At 34.5% G+C, this 27978-nt stretch overlaps 3 protein-coding genes across 6 annotated transcripts; 1 reads left to right on the top strand and 2 right to left on the bottom strand.

Annotated features, from left to right (window-relative positions):
* Positions 1-106: 106 nt before the first annotated feature.
* LOC144850833 (T-cell activation inhibitor, mitochondrial-like) lies at positions 107-11968 on the bottom strand. The gene is made up of 9 exons (XM_078708303.1): positions 11838-11968; positions 8591-8720; positions 7974-8112; positions 7167-7419; positions 5850-6070; positions 5193-5284; positions 4117-4373; positions 3288-3419; positions 107-2299 (listed from the first exon to the last, which is right to left on the bottom strand). Exons 1-9 carry the CDS (start codon positions 11861-11863, stop codon positions 2062-2064), a joined length of 1488 nt encoding a protein of 495 aa, XP_078564429.1. The 5' UTR covers positions 11864-11968; the 3' UTR covers positions 107-2061.
* LOC144850873 (cytochrome b5-like) lies at positions 7207-17890 on the top strand. Of its 3 annotated transcripts, none has more exons than XM_078708369.1 (5): positions 7207-7234; positions 12587-12764; positions 13473-13509; positions 13981-14072; positions 15534-17890. In XM_078708369.1, the coding sequence occupies exons 2-5, from the start codon at positions 12612-12614 to the stop codon at positions 15555-15557; spliced, it is 306 nt and encodes a 101-aa protein (XP_078564495.1). In that variant the 5' UTR covers positions 7207-7234; positions 12587-12611; the 3' UTR covers positions 15558-17890. The 3 variants fall into 3 exon arrangements, with proteins under 3 accessions (XP_078564495.1, XP_078564494.1, XP_078564493.1); XM_078708368.1 differs by lacking the exon at positions 7207-7234 and adding an exon at positions 12167-12261; XM_078708367.1 differs by lacking the exon at positions 7207-7234 and adding an exon at positions 12169-12291.
* On the bottom strand, positions 17750-27104 carry LOC144850849 (metallophosphoesterase 1-like). Of its 2 annotated transcripts, none has more exons than XM_078708327.1 (9): positions 26970-27104; positions 26344-26599; positions 25674-25782; positions 24382-24485; positions 23221-23301; positions 21866-22058; positions 21278-21400; positions 20071-20211; positions 17750-19505 (listed from the first exon to the last, which is right to left on the bottom strand). In XM_078708327.1, the coding sequence occupies exons 2-9, from the start codon at positions 26562-26564 to the stop codon at positions 19344-19346; spliced, it is 1134 nt and encodes a 377-aa protein (XP_078564453.1). In that variant the 5' UTR covers positions 26565-26599; positions 26970-27104; the 3' UTR covers positions 17750-19343. The 2 variants fall into 2 exon arrangements, with proteins under 2 accessions (XP_078564453.1, XP_078564451.1); XM_078708325.1 differs by having other exon boundaries at positions 26344-26591; positions 26941-27044.
* Positions 27105-27978: the final 874 nt, after the last annotated feature.

The raw sequence follows: 27978 nt of genomic DNA, 5'->3' as shown, positions 1-27978 counted from the left end.
AGTAAGTGTTATTCGTACTAGTTGGCTCGGCCGATAGCTACAGTGTGCGCCGGATGGTTAGTTGTTACAACACCTTTTAAATACTAATTAGGCAATATCTCTTTTTATCTGTTATATCTTTTAATTCTATGTCTCACAAACAGCATTGAACCAATCATTTCAAACAAAGATGTATTTTACTTGCTAATCCAATTCTATTATAAAAACATGAGTCACTTCAGCAATGCTTTCAATATGGCTGCAGAAAATTGACCAATCAAAACTGCCAATTTAAAGCCGTGCCCCTTCAGCCAATCACCACATGTTGCCCAGCCAACCACACCCAGCATACCTCACTGTATATGCACATATAGTGTATATATATACGATTCTTGTGTGAAAATGTAGAAATCATCGTTTCGGTAAATTATTTTGAATAGATATGGCAGCAATGTTGGTAAACAATGTTGTATGTTGCGATGCCTAATTCAATATCTACTGTAGTACTCTTATTAGATTTAACAGATTTTTTTTTCTCTTTCTAACCTAACATAATCTCATTAAAACAATATAATACTGCATGTAATAAATATTTAAATTTTTAGGTTCATAAACAACTTTGTACAATATGTAGTGCTTTAACGCATTATTGCCTCTTGTATAAAGTGACTGTCCTTTTAATAAATACAGATTTTCCCTAAATAGGGTTATCCCAAAGACGAGTAGGGGTTACCCTGGTGTACTAGTTCACACACACACTGTCGTGGACAGACGTAGTGGCACCGTAGTTGGCTGGCGATGACACGATGTGACCCTTAGGGGAGAAGAATGTTGTTGAAAAGGTGTAAAATCTAAGTCCACAGCACTCTGATCTTCATGAAATAGCGCTATATAAATGTCGCATTACATTCTATGCAACACACCTGATTGTATTCTTGCAATTTGATTGGTTAAATTATGCATCACTTGTCATTTGCCCTACCTAATGGAAAAGTGATATCTAATTGTTTTGTTCGCGCCACCTATAACTGTTCTACTCCGTATCTAAAGTTAGAGCACTGTATATAGCCTAGCTTCCCGGCCTAGATTCGTCACTGATTTACCATGGATGAAAATAGAGCAGTCAATTATTGAACTTATGAAATATTCTCACTATCCAACTTACAAACATTTATTATTTGTATATACATATTTATCGTAAGCCTTTTTTTCAGTCAACATTGAGTTGTGGCGAGTTGCGCTGATTCCCTTCAACTGACCGGATTCAACGATTTTACAGGAAAAGGCGGTAAAAAATAAAAAATCATTAAAATCTGCAATTGTTGAAGTTGAACTCAGTTCAACTTCAACTTCATTGTTAAAACTGACCAATCAAATGATTTACAAATTATGTCATTGCAGTTTGTGAAAAAATAGGTAAGCGCTAACAATGTTTTAATTGTTGCAACACGACAGTGTTGTAACAATTTAATTGTTGTCTCTAGTGCAAGTCTAGATTAAGAAATCAGCATATACGTGAAGAACAAGGGACTTTTTCAATATTAACACGGGCCCGGATGCATGTAGCGGACCTTCGGTTTGCACTTGTAGAACGAAAAAAACCATGAACGATAGCGTAAAAATGTGTAAATATTAGCGGTCTGACTTGATCATCATCATCGTTATTTATTTTCAACTTTAACGATTTGAAAATTCAATGCAACTTGCCGCAACTCAACGTTGACTGGAAAACAGGCTGTAATATCCTAATTTATTATTTATTTATCAAAATATCAACAAACAAAAATTTTATGCGAATTAGTTAAATTAAGGTGACCTTGATATAGTTTTATGTATTTAGTTTCTTACAACATTTGCATAATTTTAAGTTTTAGCTCAAACTATGACTGTAATCGGTTTTAAGTGCAAATCTCTCAGAATATTAACCTCACCATCTTGTAGCACTGTAATATCATGATATTTGCATGCACAAGTTTTGCATAGAAATGAATATTTCCAGTTGATTGTTAATTATTATACGGTAAAATAATTATGTGTTTTTAAGTTTTAGCTCAAACTACGACGAAAATGGTTTAAGTAAGTTTAAGTAATGTGCAAATCCCATGGAATATAAACCTCGCCATCTCGTAGCACCGTATAGTATCGTGATATTCGTATGCGCAAGTCTTGCATAGAAACAGATAGTGGCAGTTTATTGTCAATTAATCTGTTTAAACCATTATTAACTTGATCTTCTGTTAGAGATACATCAACTTCTAAACTCCTCAAATTGTAGTTCTTAATGCATTGGGCAAACAACCTCTTCCTATTTGCTTGAAGCCTATAATTAAAAAAACATTATTGTTTATCCAACCAGAACAATTGGCATGCATGTGTCCACAAACTGTGGATTTAGTGTAGTAAAACACTGGCATATGCTGAACCTTTTATGGGCCGTTAACATTTTGACACTTAGCTAGCGTATCAAAATACTCTTGATATGTTACGGGTAAGTTTAGAACACGTTGAAACATGCTGGTAAAGGCTAGTTTCCTGTCGACGAAGATCAAGAACGTTTCGTACGATTCTTATGCAAAGTTTACAAAAATATGACATCAATGACAGTTGTCAAGATTGTGTTGGGCCGCACGAAAACTGCTGTAGATAATGCCGCTCCCGAAAGTGAACATTTTTAGTTTGAACTTCACGACTCAAGTTTACAACAATTTTAGTGTTGTTACGAAAGTTGAAATTTCACAAAATACATTCAACTACGTCGGTCAGATTTATGACGATTGGAAGCATCACTTCTGATTGGTGTTTGAGCATGTTTTCTTATGTTTTGCGCAAATTTTTGTTTCAATAGTACACAATAGGTATAACAGGTAGGCCTACCTATTATGCGTATCCCCCTACACAAGACTATACTAAAGATACGATGAATGTGATATCATTTTGTAACAAATACTAAAACAATAATTCAGTTTAGGGCGAGGGGCATACCTGCAAATGGTGTTATGTGTCGTTAGAATTTTCTTATGTTGCGTCGATTTCACAATCGGAATCCTGTCGAAACTAATGATAAATTGATGTAAAATCGTATCAAAACTGGAATTGTTACGTCGACAGGAAACCAGCCTTAATACATCGGTACGATTGATTAAACTGCTCATAGATTTACAAATGACAAAGGAACCGAACAAAGAACCCATGGATTTTAGTATTTTTTTCATGTCCCCAACTACAGTAATGGGCAATGGTCAGACTGCATGGCTGGATCTGCTCATGGTATAAAATAGCACTATATGAATGTTGCATTATAAATGTACCTTGGATAATTGTTTACTTTCTGTAAACATTTTTCTTTATTTTGCACTAAGAAATTAATGACATTCTGAGGTTGTGTTGAAGCTGGAACTACTAATTGTCCTGATGTGGTTACAGCTAAATGTCCAATAATCCTACAATAAAAATATTACTCTGGATGTTATACTTGCCAACTTTTTCCGTAGCTAATGCGAAAGAAATTAAATTAAAATTGTATATAGCACCCTCTATGTTATAATAAATCAAAATAATCGCAAAATACACCCTCTATGTATAATTTAATTGAATTAGACTTCCTGTACTACATCACTTATAAAATAAAAAATAAACATATTCCTAGGCTAATTATACTCAAATTAATTAAATAGAAATAAACGTTTGCGCGAGGTATAAATCAGCCCTCATGCGTGAAACTTACGTATTATGTGCGAGAGTTGGCAGGTATATTATATACAGTTATGCAAATGTGGAGGAGTCAAAATGTGCAGATAGGTAGTGTTTAAAATAAGCCTTAAAAATATCATTCAACATTTTGAGAATTTTTATTTTAGATGATTTTGTGTTAATAACTTATTGTTGCTGAAAAACTACAACTGGGCAAAAAAAATAGAGGGCGCTATATAAATATTACTCATGTATGCAAATTCAACTTAACAAGGTTGTTTAGGAGATTAGGAATATTAGAAAAATTTGTTTGCCAAGAATAAGTTGAAAATTAAGGTAGATTTAGCACTTACAATTGCTGTACATTACATTGTTGATTTTGGAGGACCTTTGGGCTTGAGGCAACATAACAATCTCCTACGCCTAATTGAAATCAAATAACTTTACCCTTCAACAATGATTTTCAAATCTGTCATTGAGTTGGGTAGGATCACTCTGCCTTCCTTCCAACGACGTCTTGACAAATGATAAACTTTAAAACTGCTTAACATTTTCTTTAGTAAAATTGCATAGTCTTCTATTGTTATTCGATGGAAATATTTTTCATGTGAGATAACAGCGTTTCCGAGGTAACCAGAGAGTTCTCCCTCCATTGTCAATAGGAGGTTCATTTGTGGTGCTGCGTTCGGCAGGTGCTCAAGAACCTACACATTAGAATGATGGAATCATTTTAGTGAAAATACACATTATATATGCCTTTATTTTCGCGTACAGAATTTTCGTGACATAGCACTCACTTGACATTTTCGCGTATTTATAGTTCCGTTTTAATTCTAGCCGAACGTACCTTCAATTACGATCTTTTTTTATTACAAAGGTGAAATAGATGGCCGTTTTCTTGGCAATTCTAGGACTAGACAAGGTGCCGTATACAGACACTGTAGTTCAAACATCTACAGTACAAAGTCTATGTAGGCGTTTACTGCAGTTTTATTTACTTTTTTTGTATTACATCTTAAACTGCAAAACTGGCACAACAAAAGCATCACCGATTGCGATGACACTGACTGGAGACAATATGTTATAAGCACGTGTAAATTCTCTTTCCCAATCACAATAAATTAAACCACTACGAAATATTTCATAGTACGCTCAAGTTCAGTTTGTACAGTGTTTTTCAATCAGTGATTTTTACCCCCCCCTTTTCCTGTAAGATTGTTGAATCCAGTCGATTCAACGCAACTCAACGTCGACTGGAAAACAGGATTTTTCAGATGTACTGGAAAATGCCCCACCTTCTCGATAATCTCCCGAATATTTAAAGTGTTCCTATTCCCACTAAAGGTATGGTTATGGAAAGAAAACATGCCTATAAGTTATCGCTATGTCACCATACTGCTTTGTGAAAAAGGTATGTGCAGTACTCAACACTATTTGTAGTTTACTAAAGGCGAAATATGTTTCATTATTACCATGTTTGACTGATTGCTTAAATAGCACCCTCTATGGTTTTGCATACTTACTCGTGACCAATATTGTGGTACAGACTCATTTGACAGTAATATAAAACCCTCTTTACAAATTCCTGTAATAGAACCAAAAATGAGTTCTTTATCTGAAAAAAAAACCAATTATAATAGTTGGAACAAAGCAGAGAAATCATAAATCCAAGTTAAATACTTGTATAGGCCGAATTTCTATTTCTAAAAATGTTTAAAACTTGCCGTTATATTAAACTTAGACACAGCATTGATACAAAAGTAACCTTAAGTTGTTTTCCCCCAAGATTAATGTACAATTTATTTGGGAATACATAATTGTGGTATGCTGTACCCTAACCACTCAGCTGCAATGAGTCCACCATTCAGCCTAAAGCTTGGTTCCCACTAGCAACGCAACGTAACACAACCTACACAACGTAAGAAAATTCCCTTCCAATAATTGTGCTTGCCCCCGCCTGCGTGAAATAAAACCTGCGATGTTTCAAGAACTGTTGCGTCGTCGGTTCCCACTTGTGATTACGCAATACAGCACTTTGTGTCGTTAGTCGCTGCGTTACGTTGCGTTCTAGTGTGAACCACGATTTAGTTATTTACATGGGTATGTTGATTTTATGAACCATTTATTGGTAACTTTGTGGGTAGATCACCAACATCTAAACTGACTGACTTAAAACTGACCTCTAATGTACAATGCATAAGACGGATTTTCCTCGAGGATCTTCCTGAATGAGCTAAGTGACATTCGGAATGCACCGATATTCCAATCACTTTCCCATCTAATATCTCTCAGATGGTACCGGTTACAAAGCTCAGATCGTAAATTATCTGCATCATCTCGTATTAACTGACTCTTTTCCAGTCTCCTAAGAGCTCTCTGCCTGTTCTTTGTCAGCCATGATCTAAATATAAGAGATTCATCGTAAAATGTGATTAGTGAATTGTTTTGCATACCTTTTTTGAAATGGGAGAAAAGCTGTGTAGAAAAGTCTACTGCCTGCAATAATCTAACATTTTTTTGGAGAGTAGAAGGTTAGCCTGTTCAAATAAACAGTTCCAGTCACTAGATAGCATCTACATGGACTTAAAGTGACTGTTTGAAGTTTGTTTGTTATTGAAAAGTGGAAGATCTTGTCGACACAGCACATAATAATGGTTTAAATAGAAATTGTAGCTTTGTTTTCTTTTATTTATTATTAGTTTATGTATATCTTTTTTTTCTTTTTCGTATTCGTATTTAATGTTATACCTTGGGGTGGGTCAAACTTAAAGTCTTTCTGACTTATATGACTCTCCCCCACATGATTGCTTTATTGCATTTATTATCCTGTATGTATGTTATTATATTGTGGAAATAAATTAAATTGAAAGTGAAATCAATTTTGTAATAAACAAATAAAGTCAAAGTCAAATTCTTTATTCATCCCGCAATTTAAAAACAGGACTGAAGTAATATAAAAAAATACATAATAATAATCATTAAAAATCATATCACATATAAACATAATATCTTACATCTAAAGATATTCCATATATAATTCCATATTCATCCTTGGTCATATTCATAATACTATGGCCCATAAACAAAATGTACAGTATTTTGAACTTTTATTAACAAAGGAATTTAGTTTTCGTTTTGTCCTACACATACACAGGACTCCGGTACCACCATGTGGTAGAAGTTTGAAATCATGAAAAAGGACATTTTTCAGTGTTTTTAACTAAATTTGTTTATCAGAAAAACTATTTCACAATGAGAATCCAGTAATTTTCGAACATACATTTACAATTTTCACTAGCCCAGATCGATCTTTAAGGTTTAAGTTGTAGAACCAACATATACAAGAAAAGGTTAAAAAGCTTTCAACAAATGAGTTATAATACATTTAATTTTTAAAAAATAAAACGTTATGCAACATGTAAAAAATAAACAGTTATTCTCTCATATTTATGATTTATTGTCAAATTCAATAAATTCAAAATTAATAGAGCACTCACTCTAAAGTTTGTTTTGATCTTGCAGGTGGTGTGGCATCTCCAGGTTTTTGTTTGTTTGCATATGCATAGTAAGTATGGTCCCATTTGATTGGACGTGAATATACTTGGGATCGATGTGCGCCTTTTTTCACCAAGCTTTTCAGGTGGTCCGTTTTCAGGTGGCATGTACGAAGAATTTGGGAAACTGTCGACTGAACATCTTGCGAGAACAGTTTGATTGTAACTGCTTGTGTGTAGACAGTAACATGATTTTCTATAAATACAAATACAAAAGTAGTTGTTGAGAAGGGAGTACAGTAAACCATTTGCTGTTTCTGCTGCGAACAAATATTATTATGCTGCGAAAATGTGAATTAATTATTAAACTCCAATTTCTTTGCATCAAAAACAGGACATATTTTCAGTAAGCGGTTAAATGGCAGCCTGAAAATAACTGTAAAAAACACACAATCGATTGAATGTTAGAACGCCATTTAACTGGTTATTGCAGTGCAACTTTTAGTTGCAATGCAAAATAACGGTTATTTGATTGACAGCCGCTGACCTTGAGTCAACTACACTGTAGTAACGTTTGAATTGACCGCCAGAGCCCATTACATTTTGGGTACTGCTAACCTACTGATTTAAATAGTATTTTAGGCGCAATAACTGAGCAGAAATGCAGTCAATATAAAAATTATATTTTAGATCTTTTTTTTAATTTTAGTTTATTTGTTTACAAAGATCCTAATTTGCCAAAATTTGTAACTTATGGATTTCTGAAAAGAAAAACAAGAAAGATTATAACTTCAGATTGAATAGCATTACCTGTATTTTGCGCAGTATTTTTAGCATTTGATCCCTGCCCTCTGAGGTAGAATTTGACTGTGGTTGGACTAGCAATTCCTGTACCATATAAATTTTCTAAGTAATTGCTCAATCGTTGTAATGATTCCTCATTTACTGCCTTTAAAAAGAAATGTTATTATTCAGAAATTCTACTAAATGTGATACAAATTAATTATATTGACTTTCTGTTTTGAGATTTCGAAACAAAATACAATTGTATTGAATTTTCTGTAGACTTTAGGTGCGTAGTGTAGGAGTTTAAGGTTAGGTAAAATCACGAGACTCAAGCCATGAGGCTTGACATACATGCATCACATGCTCAAAAATTGGAAAAATCATTGGATTTTATAAAACCCTTCAAATGGTATGACACCTGATCAAAACAATAATTAATATAAACTGTATCGCATGACCTGAAGTTTATAAGCACTAAAAATGATGTAGTTGTATTTATTGCCAGTTGCGAAGTGATTAACCAAAGACGTGATTTTAGAAAACTGCACATAGATCACGTAACTTTTTATTAATTGTGTACAACATTCAAAATGTAATGACATTTTCTGTGGTTTTACCTTTACTTTAAAAACTTAGCTCACCCTTTCCTTCGGATGTTGCCCAAAGAAGTCGGGATGGACAGCAAAATAAAAAGGTCGAAGGGCCTCAGAGGCCTGTGAAGCAGTCAAGTAACGCACAAATGTCGTCAAACTACAAAGTTTCCTACATAATCTAAACAAAATAAAAATAGATTTCAAAACCTCATTAGACAGAGGAAATTGTTCGTGTTTGAAATTGGTTACGTTTGATTTTTATTGCAATAATAAAATCAATTTTCAGTATTTTTTATGCAGCGCTGCTACTTTTGACCAATTGTCATATTGAGTACAAGGCCGGTATAGTAAATTCTACATAAGCATCATTTCAGGAATCATTTCAAAGACACGGTACAGAAATCACACCTCATCATTCCGGCATACACGTTCTAGAAACTCTACTGAACTCAGTAAACATATTTGGACACTCAAAGACAACAACACAGATTATTCAATCTCATGGCGCATCTTGTCATCAGGGGCGGACCTAGGGGTGTTGCCCTAGTGGCCCGGGCAACACCCTTAGATCCTTAGGCATACACGTTCTAGAAACTCTACTGAACTCGGTAAACATATTTGGACACTCAAAGACAACAACACAGATTATTCAATCTCATGGCGCATCTTGTCATCAGGGGCGGACCTAGAGGTGTTGCCCTAGTGGCCCGGGCAACACCCTTAAGTTCATACTAAATTTTTCTGCCACTAAATTAAAATTTAGGTCCCATTTCATCGTATACAATATCCATATTTATACGTTATAGAAGTCCAGTCTGGAAGAGAATATTTGTAAATTGGCAGAATGCACAGCAGTCACCAATAGGCCTACTATACCGCGCACAGATAAGTGTAGATAAGTTTCTGAGCATGCACAGAATGAATTTCTGATTTACTAGATGCTTGTGGTGCGCGCGTCATGAGAGCAGGGAGATGTATCTCTCTCCTGATGAGAGTAATTGATTGTAATCTATATTTATTGGTACTTAAAATAACTCTTTTACCATTGATAATTCATCGTATATTATGGAGTTTGCAGTATTTATACAATGGAAAGGAGGCCTACACACACTGTGTTCAGGAAAAACCCGTCATAGGTGTCGTCGATTTGTATATAGTTTTGTATTTCTGTGTAGTACTGTAGTACCCTATTTATCTTCATTTCCGTATACGTCCGTAATATTACGCCGGTAGCATAGCAAATTTGCTATCATTATTTTCTTTGTTTTATATCTATTATTTATTGTACAGTTTATAGTGGATAAATGAAAATGAATTTTGGAAATTGTGGTTTTAATTAACTGCTGACTTATTTAGCATTTATTTCAAAATAACGTTTTCCTCAATATTTATATCAGCAGCTTCATATTTATATCATTATTTGATAATAAATAATTAATTTACAATAATTAATAGAATTTATTACCGTACCAGAAGTACCTTCATCATTCGCACTGAACGCAAAAAATGTTATTGTATTTTTAGTCGCGTGTATTTAAAAATTTAGTGAGGGGTGTCCGGACCCGGATCTTGATAGACTTAGTCATAAAGTAGTTACAGAGTTGGATGCAGGGCATTGTTAAAGACCCCTTCCCTGCAATTTTGGACGTTTTTTGGAAAATAATACATGATATATATCACTTTAAAAACATTAAACCATGTCATTCCTTGTCCTAAATGTACGTTTTATGGTAAATTATGATAAAAAGTGAGAAACAATGCACTACCTAAGTAGCTCGCGGCGATCGACCTCTCGTGGACGGTCTTAGGCCTAGCCTAGCTAGGCTTAGTTTTGTAGGCCTAGCTGGTAAACATCGGTAACGTACGAACATCGTACGCTAGCTATATACCTAGCCTGACGTTGTATAGTTGCTGCATTAATTGTCTTTCTATTTTTGCCAGACTCTGTTGATACAAATTGGGGAAAATCCGGTATTTTCGCTGAAAAGTTAGGAGTCTTCCTTTTGTTTTGGCCTCACGATCGATCGAAAAGTGGGCGAATTACAGGTGAAAAACAAAAAAAACCAATCCGCGCGCAATGCATTTTGGGATTTATAGCGGGCCGCTATAATTATTAGAATCGACTTATTTTTCACATTTTTAACCGTTTAAAGACGAAAAAAGTTATCGCAATAGGACCATATAGTATTATTTTTACATTAAATATAGTTTGTGATCTTAAATTAGATCTAAAAAACGTAGGGAAGGGGGCTTTAAATGTTTTGTTGCTAGCTTTTTGAAAATTAGTAAAAACTAAAAGAAGTAATGCTGGCGCCAATGAATTTAACGACCTTCACAACCAAAATATTTCTTTGTAAAAAAATTAATTTTAAATTGAACGCTACAAAAATAATCCTTCGCTTCATCACTGCATGGATACCTAATAATCAGACTAGAACGTATCTTTGTTAAGTTACTATCAGTACATTTTCATAAAACACAATCCATTTTTCAACAATATAATAGTATAATATTAATATAATTTTATTGAATAGTTAGGGATTAGTTACAGCATGGAGAAATAAGTTACTAACTTATTTCTCCATGGTTACAGTGTTGAATCTGAATAAACCATTGGTAAGACTAACTTTTTTCAATTTAATAAAAATCCAAAATGAACTTGCTGTTATAATACAAACTTATTCAACGAAACGCTCTACTACACATTAGAAATAGATGTCGGTCAATAAACTTCCGACTACGACTAAAACAACGACAATAAGCTATACTAAATGTATTCATGATTTTATTTCATCTCCGACTTGTTACACAATCTTCCCTATCTGGGGTCGTGTATGTAGCCTACATCAAATTACCCACTCATAGCAGTGTTCATACTAGCGCCATCACAGATTACCTCTAATGGATCTAACATCCATTCACACATGAAATAAAAATTCATCGACAAACGAAATATAGCCTAGGCCTATTCATTCCTTTTATTAGGCATATTATTGCCCGAGTTGAGTGAGGCTGTATCTACCCTCTAGGCCTAGTAATAGTATCTATGTATTAATTAGACCTAGTCTATATTATTATTACTATAACTAGGCTAGGCCTAGTATTAGGGCAGGCTGGCCTAGTCCAGAGTAAGCCAGGCCTAACTAAACTAGCCTCTAGGGTAGGCCTAGTTAAGTTAGGGCCTCTTGGTTGGCTAGGTTAGGCCTAGGCCTAGAGTGAAGTAGCCTAGGCCTACTAGCCTAGGCTACTAGCCTAGGCCTAGGCCCAGACTACATCATTTATAAAAACAACATACCTATATGTAGGCGTAACTATTTTCATTCTATAATTAATATTACAAAATACATTTTATTATCTCTCCGCGCGGCGGCCATCCACACTTATCAAACGGAACCGCCCAGGAAAAACCCTAATTGTTGACAGGAGGCGGGGGGGGGGGGGAGAGAGCCGCCACAAATAAATTGAATGTCTAGGGCGCCACCATGCGAGTACGGTGGATGAGTAAAAAAAAATGATGACGCAACGTGTACGACGTCACGACCAAGCCCCACCACACGCCCACAAAAAACAAAAGCGCGAAATATTTAGCGCCCTCTATTAATATGTTTATTATTAAAAATACACACGGATGAGTAGGCATGTTTGATGTGTTAAAAACTGATGTTGAGGTTGTTGCGTATTATTGAACAATCACAAGGAAGTACAAACAATAAAATAAGGTAATAAAAACAGTAGTGAAAAATTGGACAGTAAGTTAACTAATAATCAATAGAGCCTAGCTAGGCCTAATAATAATTATTTATAGTAGTAGGTATAAATTTATAGTAGCTTTGGCCAGGCCTGGTGGTGTGTACAGTGTTAACTGTTTACCTCCATGTTACAGTGTTAGTAAAAGTGAGTGTTCAGAAATGGTTAACAATTAGCCTAGCTAGGCCTAGCTCTAACTCAAGAGGCCAAAACAATGTACAGGAAGTAAGTATTCTCCACCCCCAACCAATCAATTTAAACATAACATATACAGTAAATATATCATGCTTTTTTCAGGTTTAATATTGTATAAACAAATTCAATGGCAACAGCACCTGTATTGACACTTGGCAAACACGAAAACACCACAACAAATGTGTTTACCTTAGCAGAGGTTGCTAACCACAGTGACTCCACATCCTGTTGGATGGTTATTGATAATTATGTTCTTGATGTAACACAGTTTTTGTCAGAAGTAAGTATATTTGTTGGGAGACTTTTTCTGATGACTATGTTTGTTGCTACGGTCTATAGCCTCATCTATGGAATTAAATTTCCCGTTGGGTGTGGAAGGCAATCACCGCCAAAAATACAATGACAAACCTACAAACAATACAATGTATTTGCAAAAAAATACAATTTACATTTTCTGGGCATTCGTTTTTGCAACTACGCTGAACATTTTTGTGTTTGTTTCGGAATTACTGTATGTTGAACGTTTTTGTGCATGTCTTTTTGTTTTCCTTTTCTGCGAATTCATTGTATGTTTGCGAGTACGTTGTACATTTCTGCAAGTATATATTTCTGCGAATATGTTGTATATTTGCACGAATACATTGTATGTTTGTAATTGTATTTTTGGCGGTGATTGGTTTCCATAGATGGGCGTCACACAACCAAACTTTGTGCATGGGAATTTCGAACATCGTTTTGATTTAAAGATTACACAGTAACTTCTTAACCAACTAAATACCAACTGTACTGTATGGGTGTGGAACTGATCGTGTCGCAGGCAACCCTTTGATCTCCAGAGCTCAGCCTCCTCTTTAGTTGATTGCCTTGCTTAAATGCACTATTCTATTTTTTTTATTTTGTAAATATTTCATCCATATCATATATTAAATAAAATAAATAAATCCCTTTTTTTAGTTTTACAGCTTAAATTTTATTTATTTTTTGACAGCATCCAGGTGGGAAGGAGATTATCTTGGAACATGCTGGTAAGTTATTTGCAGTCTCGCTCTTAATTTTTATTGAACAGATATTATAATTTATATAAAAAAGTACTTGTACAATGAATGAACTTTGACCTTTGGAAAAAGCAAGAATCATGTATATTATATATAATATAAATAATTTATGTGAATTTTAAATCTATAATCTAAAACTCTATTTTGTGTAATACAGTATGTATGGTTTTTATATTGTTTAAAGGTTTGCATGGCGAAATCAAATGTTGATATAAATTTTGCGATACACCACGTATATTTGTCCTAAAAAGAACTGTTGAGTTTCTTGGCGTTTCGATCAATATGCTTTGATCGTCCTCAGGAGTTGATTAGATTTTCACTCCTGAGGATGATCAAAGCATATTGATCGAAACGTCGAGAAACTCAACAGTTCATTTCAGAACTAATATTTGTGGTGTACCGCAAACTTTATATCACCAATGTATGGTTTTTATTTGTAAGGTCTGGATGCAACAGGACCCTTCAAAACAAAAGGACATTCCTTAGAAGCAACCAAACTACTCGGAAAATATATAATTGGACAAGTAGTACCAGTAGGTATTTCAGAGCCTTCTTCCATTATTACCACAAACATGATGGATAAATCATGAAGGAATTGTTGGCCAAAAAGTTTTTCTAATAAAATTTCAATTAATTCAATATTTTGTTAACTCTCTGACCAAAAATGAAATGTAGGTATAATAAATAATAAAAATAAATAATAAAATTTATATTATTGGAGTTTGGCAAAAACAGAAAATGAATGCAGCGACTAGTCAACTAGGCCTATAGCTAGCGTATATTGTACGTATGTTACTGCTGTTTACCAGCTAGGCTTGCAAAACTAAGCCTAGCTAGGCTAGGCCTAATGACCGTCCACGAGAGAAAATTTGACGCGAGCTTTGTTTCTCTTTTTATCATAATGTACCATAAAACTTGCATTTAAGACAATAATGTTTTTAAAGTAATAATAAGATTTATAGAGCGCACATATCCACAAAGTGCTCGAGGCGCTTGTGAAAACCATGAGAAATGCAAGTAATAAAGGTAAAGGCGAGTCCCGTGTTCATTCTGAACGTGGGGGAATAAGCTGTTAGGAGCTCATTGTACTAAGCCTCGGCATTATGTGGTAGGGTGGCCAGTTCCTTTCCACGCCGCCTTTTTTCTCCCTAGTATTTTCAACTAGGTACTCATTTACAGTTGAGTGGACTGGGAGTTGTCGGGAATTGAACCCGGGTCTATCTGTATGACAGTAATACATAATTATTTTTACAAAATGTCGAAAATTTTATGGATTAATTCATAATTAAAATATGCACTCTGCAGAAAAGGCTGTACCAGTATACTATAATTATTATGGCTGATTTCGTTGTGATTGTATATAGTACCAAACGGTAATCAAATTTAATATTCAGCATCTAGAGTGGTAAAACTGGTTTAAAGAAGCAGCAAAAAACGGAGAAAATAAATATTTTTTTTTGTAACATGATTTAAAGGGTAGCATTGGAGGTAGCATTGGTTGATAATAACCCAACCTTCTTTTTTTATTTATTTACTTTTCATCCAACAACGAGTAACTCGCCAATTACAGGATGGATAAACTATTTTATCATTTATCATGCTTATAAACCAAGTCTCATTTGAGGCTTAGGGAGTGGAGTTGAAAGCGTTGTGAGTTACAACCCTAGCACATAGATCAGGACTGAACCCTGGACCTTGGGATTGGAAGGCAAACACGTTAACCACCAAGCTACAGCTCCCTCCACTACATTTTTAACATCAGTGAAGTACAATGGCTGTCATGCAATATATATTTATTATTATTTATTTAATAAAAACAAATGTATGAACTTACAAGGAATTACATTTTACTAAATGACTTGTATCATCTTAAAAATTGAGAGCATTAATTGGACGCCAATGTTCGGTTGTGTAAATAGTTTTATGTCACTGAAATGTGAGAAACTGTTTTAAATTTTCTTTTCAGTAACGTTGTGATTTGCTTTAATTTTCAGGAAGAACGAATTTACATTCCGTAAACAAACAAACCTCCAGTCATGAGCACCCATTGAGAAGAAGTTTGTAAAGTTATATAAGCTGTAAAATAATAGGGACTGTGCATTATTTAATATTTTTGAGTGTATTAGAATAATGTGGATTCACCTTACTGTACTGTAACTTTGTAGGAAAATTATTTTTAGCATTATAGTATAATGTTTCTAAACAATTTTTTGCCCAAAAGGCTTTCAAACTGTATGCTGATACAATTTAGTGTCAATATTGTTTGCAGTTCCCATTTCTACTTTATTTAAATACTAATCATCGCATGCGGTGTGATCATTGACAATCATCGCATGTGATGTGATCATTGACAATCATCGCATGCGATGTGATCATTAAAAATCATCGCATGCAGTGTGATCATTAACATTCATCGCATTCGGGTGGTCATTTACTATTGTTGCATGCGGTGTGATCATCGACAATTGTAGTTTGCAGTGTGATCATTAACATTCATCACATTGAGGTGGTCATTTACAATCGTTGCATGCGGTGTTTTCATTGACACTATCGTTGCATGCGGTGTGATCATTGACAATAATCGCATGCAGTGTGATCAATTAAAACTCTATCATCGCTTCCGATTTGATCATTGACAATCATCGCATGCGGTGTGAACATTGTAAATTGTTGCATGTGGTGTGATCACTGACATGTCTCTATCATCGCTTGCGTGTGATCATTGTAAATTGTTCCATGTGCCGTGATCATTGACACGTCTCTATCATGCGGTGTGATCATTGTAAATTGTTGCATGCGATGTGATCATTGACACGTCTCTATCATCGCATGTGGTGTGATCATTGTAAATCATCGCTTGCGTGTGATCATTGTAAATTGTTGGATGTGGCATGATCATTGACACGTCTCTATCATCGCATGTGGTGTGATCACTATCATCCGATGCGTGATAGGGACAAACATAATGAAACTTATAAACAAAAATTATATTCCAATCAAATTCAATTCCAGGGTGTATATATAATGCAATTAGTGTTTTACATTGAAAATGTATTTATTTTGTTTTGTTTGCAATGCAAAAAAAAATAATGGTTTAAAAAAACCAAAGCCATTTCTAATATAATGGGTTTATTGTTGTACATGGATTTTTGAAATATGAAAATATTCAAGTGTATACAGTATAGGAATTGTTTATATGTTGTGATAAATCATGTCCAAGACATTTTTATTATTTTCTGAAATAAAATGTTTATATTAATTTTTATATTAAGAAATATTACTATTTATTTTTAGATGACATGTGTTAATGTATAAAAAATAATTGTATAAAAAATACCACAATAGATAAATTAAAATCAGTTAATTTGACATGAATACTAAATATATTTTGATACGATAAAATAATGTATTAAATATTCAATAATATAATGTTTTTTCAGAATACTGATATAATCAGGTAATTTTTTGTTGTAAATTTATAAAATATCAAACTATAAAATTGTTTCTAGTACAGTATCGAAACTACAAGATATAACTTGAAAAAGGCGTATTTGCACTGGATTTTTTTTACCAATCTGACCTGCTGCTCGGAAAAAGTTCTGTGCAACTGCTTTAAGGGTCTTTTCACACCTGTTCCGGCATGGTTCTGGTTTGGTTCGCTCCACACGGCCATGTGCTAATTGATATGCACATAGCTGTGTAAAAACCATACATTGGTATGTCGCTGCTGGACCACGTGTGAAAGAACCTTTATACAACTGTCTACGCACAACCAAGTTCGTTACCGAGCTGGATAAATCAAGGAAAACAGTAGCATGGTTAAACCAAGTAGAGGACACCAAATAGCACCCTCAAACAGTTTATTGGCATTTGATCTACTAAGTTGACCCTTCCTCAATAAATGGTTTCATTTGGCCAAAAAAAGTTCAATTTGAATAAAATTCAAGAGTTAATGTCTGTGCGTTTATGACAAATTGTTTTAATGTTACAGTACTAAATGTGGTACTAAATGATATGCCAATGTTTGCCTTAATTTTCACTTATCATATTTAGTGAAAAATCAAAATGTAAATTGTAGATCATGTCAATCAATGAATTCTACTACAGAAATGTGTTGCAATACAATATTGTGTATATATGCATTTGGCGGGGCATTTATGCAAAGAAATAAAGGGCCCAGGGCGTTTTATTCAGGGGGGGGGGGGGGGTGGAATTGAAAATGATGTTCATACTCCCATAATGCAGCTAGTAATCGGCGCAAAGTTGAGCCTTGATCCAACAGGGTTCCCATTTATAACGTAATAAAGACATATATTGTAACCGTTGGAATTAGTTTTAATACAGTATACGTTTGTATTGAATTTTTTTGTATGTATTATGTATTTTATACCTCAGCTGTAAATGTTACTGTTAATGAAAATAATTAAACTTAATTTAAAATTACAGTTTAGTACTACATATATTGTTAATTGAATATCTAATAAAATAACTAGTAAAATGTTAATGTGGGATGTACATTTTGGAAAGACACTGTTATAAGAACTAGTGTAGTCAACATTAAAGGGGGTTGTTATAAAAACTGGTAAACTTGGGGGGAGATTACATTAGTTTCATTCATGTTTTATTATATTATGTACTACACTGTACTATTTTTATTTATTATCATTATATTAAGAAAAAAATTTAATTTAACAGACTGAAACCTAAAGCTTTGTCTACACTATCAAACTTTATGTGACAAAAACATATATGGACATGATGTCATATCACTACTATATTTGGGAAAATCACTACCATATTTGGGCACATTACAGTTTTTTTCCCAAACTAGTTTGATAGTGTAGACAGATAAAATCGTTTTATTTATATTGGAAAATATTTGTTTTACCATTTATGGCACTTCAATTAAAAAAAGTAATTAATAGTAATAGTGTATATTACTGAATGCAATCCGAGTTCATTATGCAGTAATTTATTTTCAGATTACTTCACCAATGTGATTGCCTTAATAGTGTAAATTAATGCAACGCAAATAAATTTCACTGGTGTTTTTTTTCACCGCATAGTGTAAATGCGAACATTTCTGAGTTTCTTCGCAAGTTGACAATAGCTATCTTTCATTTTCATGATGCTTCATTAAACTACCTAACGAGTCAAAAACCAGAATGGCTCGAAAACTGCATATTGTGAAAACTAAAGATAAAAAGTGTAATGTAATTAATTGAATCACAAACTCAAAAAACGAAAAAATAAATAAAATATGTTTATTATCATATTTACAAGATTTATAACTGAAAATACTACAGCCAACTCTCCTAATACCAGACACCCTTGGGCTGAATATTTCATTATTACGATTATGACATAATATGGTACATTATAGAGGGCGCTAAGAGAGATTAAATAATTTGTGCAAACAGCGTTTGCCAACCGAAATGTTTGGCTTTACCCTATTACACTGGAGCCCTCGGTTCGAGGTCTTTCAAGAACATGTTTTTTTTTAATAGCTGAGAGAGATTATTTAGAGGGTTTGTATAGTATAATTATTTAGGAAGTAGATCAGCTATCTTGCAATTCTTTATAATAGAAAATAATTAAGGTAATGAATTATTCATGATATCTGCCTTAATTGGATAGGAAAAATAATAATACGGGTTGGTCTAATATATCTCATTTTCCTGGAAAGTCTGGTATTCAGAATGTGTTATGAATGTCACTTTAGAATTTGGAACATTTTGAGAGAAAAATTTGGTTTTGAGTTTTTTTTTCATTTTTTCTGGAATTGAGAGAGTTGACTGTAGTTATCATTTTTTATATTTTCTGAAACTTCTTGTAAAAAAATGATTTCTAGTATAAGCTATCCACAAAATAATACAAATACCACCAATGAAATACATTTGAATAACACTCAACTCCTCTGGTAAAAAACACTTGGAGAATACATACTCGGAGCTGGTGATTGTCATCTGTTGGCAAAAAGAAAATTATTCAATCATAAAATGCACAATTCTGAAAGATTTCTGTCCAAAAGGTCTTACTATCCTACAATGGATTTGATAACCCATTGGGAAGTTAACACAATTGCTCTGATTTTTTGATTTTTTAAATAAAAATTCACAAATTATGTCTATATTACACTATAGTCTTAGATGGGACGGCTTTTCTCATTCTCACAGATTTCCTCATCTCAACTCTCTATAAATTAAGTATTTTTCAGTATAATTCCAGAAAAATCTATAAATAACACCAGTGAAACTACAAGTTATCCACAATGACCAATTATGATTACCGTATATCCTCTAGTATAATCCCACATCCCTAGAACACGAAGTTGGGCCAACTTTGGGACTCATATGAATTGGCTAGATCCAGGTGAATACTGGGACTACACCCGGGATGTACCTGTTTTCATAAAGTAGGGGGTGGGATTAGACCTGAAGTGGGATTACACCCAAGGATATACGTTTATTAACAAATCATCATTTTTGTACTGCCACCAAAACACATAAAAACAATGCCAAGTTAACTTACCATAATAAAGCTTGGGTTGTTACGATTGCGCCAAGAAAACGATGGAATGGAAATTTCTGCCGTTTTTTCATTGTGCACTACATAGCAGCCATGATGGATATGACCACTGAGAACAAGGCGAGGTTGAATATATGATAAAAGCTATCAATTTAAAAAAAGCTATGATTGAGAAAGATGAAAAAGAAAAACTAAATCATCCTATATCTGCACCTACACAGTGCAATTGAAATTAAAGAATCGTCCTTTATTGTTGCGACTTTCGATCGCGAAAATAAAGGGTGCGCGAAAATCGCGAAATTCCTAATGATGTTGTTTACAGTCGATCAGAAAGTAAAAAATGTAGGCCCACAAACATTTTGGGCTTTACACTTAGAATTTAATAAATTACAATTAGTTGGTTATACTGTAGTGCATTCAAATCACAAGCACCAACTATAATTCTCTCAAAAATAGTACTGTATCTAAAAATATTTTTTTTTTACTAGGTCCAAATACACACATTCTTTAGTGATTTATATCTTATAAGTCAAAGTCAAAAATCATGCGGCAACAACACGCCACAAAAGCCGATGAAACGTACGCAAATTCCCTAAACAAATGACACTTAACAATGTGGGACCATATGGGTTTTCTCAAGCAGGTTGTATAGCATAGGCGGGATCCTACAGTATAACTCTAGTTTGTATGTACACCATAACTTTAAGAGCTGTCAGCGTTGAGCTGCGTTTTGTAGGTACCCATTTTGCAATTGTGATGTATTGCGAAGTAGGCCTACCCGTAGCAAGGCTCTTGAGTAGGCCTAGTATTTTTTTTATGCCACAGGGAAGAGAGTGAGGAAAACCAAAAAAAAGAGGAAAATACCAATCACGTCACATAGGCTGGGGAAAGGGGATCCCCGTTGGTGCTATTGCAGTTTCACACGTAAAAGAGAGACTTACGGTCACTCACCATCACAAAAATCGTGAAAATCCAGATTGCGATTTGGATTTTTAAATATAAGTGGGATTTTTTTTTCTAGAAAACTATTGCCTTTGTTGGTGGCGCTATTTACTGTCTGTTTAATACCCACCCCACTCCCACCCTTTTGAAATAATACCAAGAGGTTAAAAATGTTTAAAACGCAGAGATTTCTCATCCCTGATGTCAGATCAAAATATTTGTGGCTACCGTAAGCTGAATATATATTGATTTTTAATACTTTGTTTACCTTATTTGAAGATTCCTTCGAAACTGTATCCCAATTCGGTTTGAATTCTTTGTATTTTTCTTCTGGTGGAGCAGAGTCTACTCCAGTACAATCTGCATCATTTTTACGAAACAATGGATAATGCTGCAAGAACATTTTTTAAATTTTGTTTTAATTTTTTATATCAACAGAATCAACAGCAAGCATATGTCTTATCAATTACTGGATGGAACTAACCATGTGCTTTCTAAACTAAATCTTGTATGAAGCTAAGGAGTTCTGGTCATACCGTAATTACAGTTCAAAAACATTGTCTTGTTCAGTGGTTAGCAGCTATGAACGCTAACTGGCTAAACCAAGAGCATGCACAGGGCCCCTTAGGAGTGATAAACCAGGGCCCTTACAAATAATGAATGTTTATTAATTGAATGGGTAAAATATTTGCATGGACTGTTCACTCGTACTCGTAGTTTTTTAAACAATATGAAAATCCCATTCAAACGCTACTATCCTTGTTTATAATGTGGCTCCCGTTAGTTTCCCGTAAGTGACACCAATCGACAAATCCATCAATCATTAAATGAAATCAATTTATGTAAAAATTCTCACTTGCAAAAGTATTGGTTGCACATTTGGTAACTTTTCGTAATTTTTGCATAGTTTTTCTCCGCCTTTCTTTCCAGTTGCTGTTCCGAATCGGGTACAGTTAAGTTGCTTGGAAACTTCAGTGAGTCTATATGCCGCTTCAGAGCAGACAGGGCAATAATCATTCTCCATTGCAACACTGTTTACTGTAACAAATCTGTTGAAAGTTTAAAGAGCAAGAGCCTGCAATAATTGATTTACTCGCAGAGAGCGATAACCGTAAACTTAGCCTAGGTCATCTTTAGGCCAATGTGTTGTAGACAAACAATGAACTTTCAGATCTGACAAGCAGTGAAGCGGGACAGGAGGGGAAATTGCTGTACAGAATATGAATAGCTGCGACGCAGCAACAAACAAGACTTAGCTAGTACTAGTAGTACAGTACTGTAGGCTAGGCCTAGCCAATACAAACATTACACAATGACCAATAGGAGATTTTTTATTTTGTACCATTATATTTGACAGTTTTTGTATTACAATACGTAACTCTACAGTCACTTAGGATTTGGTAAAATATTTCGCTTTATTGTCCGGAATTGATTTCGAAATAGGGAGAATACTCCATATTGTATATTATAAATTATTCATAATTGTTTTAATAATTGAGTTATCTTGTATAAAAAGCTACGATCGCTCACTGGCTAAACCCAGGGGCTCCAGAGTGTGAGCACGAGCTGCCCAGCATGTTGGAGGACCCTTTGGGCTCCAGAGTGTGAGCACGAGCTGCCCAGCATGTTGGAGGGCCCTTTGGGCTCCAGAGTGTGAGCACAAGCTGCCCAGCATGTTGGAGGGCCCTTTGGGCTCCAGAGTGTGAGCACAAACTGCTCAGCATGTTGGAGGGCCCTTTGGGCTCCAGAGTGTGAGCACAAGCTGCCCAGCATGTTGGAGGGCCCTTTGGGCTCCAGAGTGTGAGCACAAACTGCTCAGCATGTTGGAGGGCCCTTTGGGCTCCAGAGTGTGAGCACGAGCTGCCCAGCATGTTGGAGGACCCTTTGGGCTCCAGAGTGTGAGCACGAGCTGCCCAGCATGTTGGAGGGCCCTTTGGGCTCCAGAGTGTGAGCACAAACTGCTCAGCATGTTGGAGGGCCCTTTGCCCCCTGCGTTACACCACTGTTGCCAAACAGTAGATATGAAGCGTATAGTTGATATGTATGTAGTTTACGAATAATGATAATTAATTTAATGGTTAGAATATTTTCATGGACTGTTCTATTCAATGCTTTTATGTATGAACTGGAAATGTTTCTCATACAAGTTTTTAAACAACATGTCTAAAAATCCCACGCAAAGGAATGTAAAATTTTAATACTTATACTTACATGATATCACGTATGTTAATTACATTGACGGCTGAAACATCAAAATTTCTCTCAAATCGATCAATTAAGTGCTGATTGGTCCTAAAACATAACAAAATAAGAGATTGAATGTATGAAATTAAATTTCGCTGCACTGCCATGAACCAACATTTTCAATACTACTATTAATTTACTTTGAAGATCTGTAGCTTGGTGGAGATGAGCATACAGTACATTAAATAATGTGTACTACTGGGCTTGTAAATGTCATATCACTACCATATATGGGCATATCACTACCATATATGGGCATATCACTACCATATTTGGGCACATCACTACAATATTTGGTACAGTTGCCCCTAATCTTGGGGCAACCCAAAAAAATACAACTAAAAATTAAAAGGGTTGGTCCCGACAGCCAAGTAAAATCATGTTGTTGAATACAACAGTACAGATGATCATTTTGGCCGTCATTGAGAGGGCACCCAAATCTCGGACACTGATTGCCTCAGAGTAACAACAACAAAAACCTTCATTTTGCGATGCTTAGGCTTTTATTAACAAAACATCAAAGTCAAAGGTCAGTTTAAAATACATTAAAAGACTTATCAAACTAGTTTGACAATAAAAGTGTGATGTGCCCAAATATGGTAGTGATGTGCCCAAATATGGTAGTGATATGACGTCATCATGTCCATATATATGGCACATCACATTGATAAAGTTTGATAGTGTAGATAGAGCTTAGGAATTTGCTGATGAACAAAACAAATCCTATACCGGCAAACCCACTTCTAAAGCCTTGATCACATTGGACTTAATTTGGTCAAAACCAAACCACATAAATTGACCAAGAAAAGTCTAATTCAAACACTGGAAAACTTTTACTGACCACTGCCTGCCCAGAAGATCTTACTTTAGCCTTTGTAAAACTAACCATGCTGGCTAAAAAGTCCAATCCGAAAATGCAACTAAGACCTTCATCATGGGAGTCAATCATGGTTTTTAACATCACAGTCAAATTTCAGTAAAACCATGTTAAAACTGAATGAAATTATCCAAGTGCGAACAATTGTCAAATTTCTGATATTGGGTAAAGTTTCCTTGGTTAATTTTACTATTTTTCAAGTCCAGTGCGAACAAGGTCTAAGTAGTTTTAAATTATAAACATTATCATACCTGTAGTGAAAGCCAATGTCATGATTTCCCATGATAACATGTGTCTGTCCGGTTCTACCTTGGTGAAAGATTTTTTGAAAGCGAGAAACAGTTGCAGAGAACTCCTACAATGTATACATATTTATACATCTTTAATAATATCTATGAGAATTTAGTTATGACTGTGGATGCAATAACTACATTCATATCAAGGTCCTTTAGATAATCCCACATATATCATCATCATTATCATGTCCTTATAGCGCTTATTACACAATGTTTCTAAGCACATCAAATTATTAACCCGGTCATTTTTTTTATCAAACACGTATGGAAACATACTTCCATATAATGCATCTAGTGATCAGTGTAAAGTTGTGTCGTGATCTAACTGGGTATTCATTTATATGCATTTGGGTGGAGAGAAGCAAACGTAAGTAAAGTATGTTGCCTAAAGATACAAGCAATGTGGTGAGAGTTAGATTAGGACTCGCATCAGTAATCCAACGTCCAACACACTCCCTAAGGTGGGTATGACACGAGTTGCATGTAAATAGAAGCATATGTTAACTCAAATGCTGCCCTCACACCTACTATAACTTGTTTTAATAACAATAAAAAATCTTTATGGGCCCGATCGTCTTAATTGTTGATCGTACGTGAGATCCAGTGACTGTGCATCCTGTGTAGCATGCAACAGTCGTGGTTGATGTGCCTTTGTTTTATTTTTGTGTTCTTTTTTGCTACCAAAAATATACCGTTTAGCAGAAACAGGTTACTGACAGTTTTATCTGCACAACAAACACCACGTGCACATACGTACATTAGAAAATACGCACAGAAAAGGATTAATCATTTTAATGTTGATAACACTATTAAAATATTTTGTAATTCTTTTACATAGTTTACTACATTTGTATAACAAACTCGTGGAAAGACACATTTAATTTATTTTATGGTGGACAATTATAAATCCAATTCATTTTCGTGGACCGATCATTTAATCCAGAAACAATTACAAACAGTACAAACAATATATAATAAAATGGTTTTATAATGGTGTTCAGTCAAATGGCTCTCACTTTTGATCAACAATCATACTGTATATCATTGCCTAAGCACCTTTACTTCTGCTGCCTCTTGCTTATGGAATGACCTAGCCGCCTCTATTAGATCATGTTCTTCTACTATCGCCTTTAAATCTGCTCTTTCATACACCGCGCCTTTGATCACTTACTGCTGGAATTGGCGCATTACAAATTCATATTATTATTATTAGCATCACTTATTCAAATATTTATTTTTACGTGTACCTCGTCAGAAGACCATTTTCCTTCATCCATTAAATCACCTAAAACAAAAACAGCTTCTGGGACAAACAGGGTCACAGCACTCTGGAAGCTACGTTCCATCTGCCACTCCCTACAAAAAGACAAACAAAATAATTATCAAAATATATAGCAAAAGAGAATATGAAATGTTTTTCTACCAATTTTGAGAAATAACCAGTGTTTCAGGATAATTAATGAGATAAACATATTTAAACAATATTAATATAGAGAAAATTATTAATTAAGAGAGAAAAGCTGATGTAACATCTAAAAATGATCATGCTAGAGTTCAGCAACAAGGAAATTATTGGCTTATTTTTTTGTTTCAAATCATGGGTATATCCAGGATATTAAGGAGGGGAGCGGCGTGTGGGAGTATTGGGGCTTACTCCTTTTTTTCCATCTTTTAAAAATGGGGAATATGGGAGGGTGGAGCTGGACCTCTAATATCTGTATTTCACCTATTTAAATTTAACACTCAATTAGAGTTTATTAATATTAGATATTTGAACAGTATTAAAATCCGAGTACAAGTTCAAAGAAACTTTTGACAAAATATTAGGCCCTCCTATTTATAGCCCATGGGATGCGTATATCGTGGAGTAACTCTGTGGATTTAAATGCTGTACTGTAGAAGTATAGATTTAGTTACCTCCTAATCTTATCAAACCAGTGACCATTTCGTGACCCCAACAAATGCGGATCAGCCAGAAATATGGCATGCAGTTGTGTTTCATCCAACACCGCATCCCTCGTCAACTTAGGCCATGAACAATGTGCAATGACAACATAGTAGATTATGTACTCGCACGTCACAAACAGTAAAAGTATCAAGCCTGAAAGTGTCAAAAAGTGTTTCCAGTTTGGCGTCATGCCAACATTAATTCAAGTACATCATCTCTATGTTTCTGTAATTAAAACAGAATTATTTAGATTAAGTTATTGTTAATATATTACTTATATTATATACCTAGCAGTAACCCAACCATGCTCCGCACGGTCTTTTCGGCTTTAACATTTTATATACTATATTATACTAGTCTATATACTATAATTCGCATGGGATGAGTGTAATAAAAGCGCACTTTTCCCTGATAAAAGTAATCTGGCCAATATAAGCCTCTCTAGACCTAGCCTAGGTAGGTATACTAGCCTAGGCTAGTTTACTACTCTATCAATCTAGCTATACTTTATAGGGCCTACTAAGTACTAGGACCTAGTTTTATTTTAGTAGGCCTATTATTGTAACGTTTTGTTACGTAACCGTAGTTTACTTGCATTTGTAGGGATTGCATATATTGAAAATAAACATCATTTAAAGTCGTATTAATGAGTGTAAAAACTTTTCTTGTATGTAGCCAGTAGCTAGACCTAACAGCATCACTGTATCACACGTGAAACTCCGAGTAACGACTGGACTGGAAGAAGGAAACTGGCATTGTCTGCTGCCCCCTATTTTCAAATTCAGATGAAAGTTGGCATTTAGAATTTTACAAAAAATTTTACGCCGCTTAGTATTAGGCAGATTATTATTGTTTATTAAGCCACACTTGATGTTAATGATCTAAGAATAAATCTGTAGTTGTTACATTTTAAGAGAATAGTATGCATCCACCCTGCGTAAGATTTTGAATTATTATTTAATTCCAGACGACGGTTACCGTAAATCTTCTAATTATTGTAACCCTTTATTAAAGATGTATTGTCCCCCTGAAAAAATAATTCTTAACAAAATTTTTGTTGAATATGCCATTTTAATGTAACATAATAGTTATCCACTTTGACCAAAAATTGGATTGAAAAAAAATGTATTTACCTGAAAAAACTGTAATTTAAAGCAAAAAATGGTCAAATTGGCTGCCAGCCAATGGGTTTTTGGTTGAATTTAACCATTTATTTGGTCATTTTATAAGTGAAAACATAATTTGTTTTCGTTTTTTTTCTACTGAAGTGATTAACATTATTAAAACTACAAAATAACTTATTCAAAGTCTGATTTAATTAATCTTCATTTTTCATGTTTTTGGGGGACAATACATCTTTGATTGTTTTTTAGGGTGGGTTACTATTAGAAGGGGGGTTACTATTAGAGTAGGGGGTTATATTATTAGAGTAGTGGGTTACCATTTCTAATCTTAAATTAGACTCCTGAAAATAGTAACCCACCCCCAATTTCCAGTCAGCAACTCATAGCAAAATAATAAAACAGTAGGCCTACGAATAAACAAATTTGGTTGAACTTTATTTTATAAATTCATAAACACTTAATCCTCCCCCACTCCCGAGA

The sequence above is a fragment of the Antedon bifida genome, chromosome 8 (genome assembly GCF_963402885.1).
Source record: "Antedon bifida chromosome 8, ecAntBifi1.1, whole genome shotgun sequence".
Taxonomy (NCBI): domain Eukaryota; kingdom Metazoa; phylum Echinodermata; class Crinoidea; order Comatulida; family Antedonidae; genus Antedon; species Antedon bifida.
The sequence above is the reverse complement of the archived record's forward strand: the minus strand, read 5'-3'. Positions and strand labels throughout refer to the sequence as shown.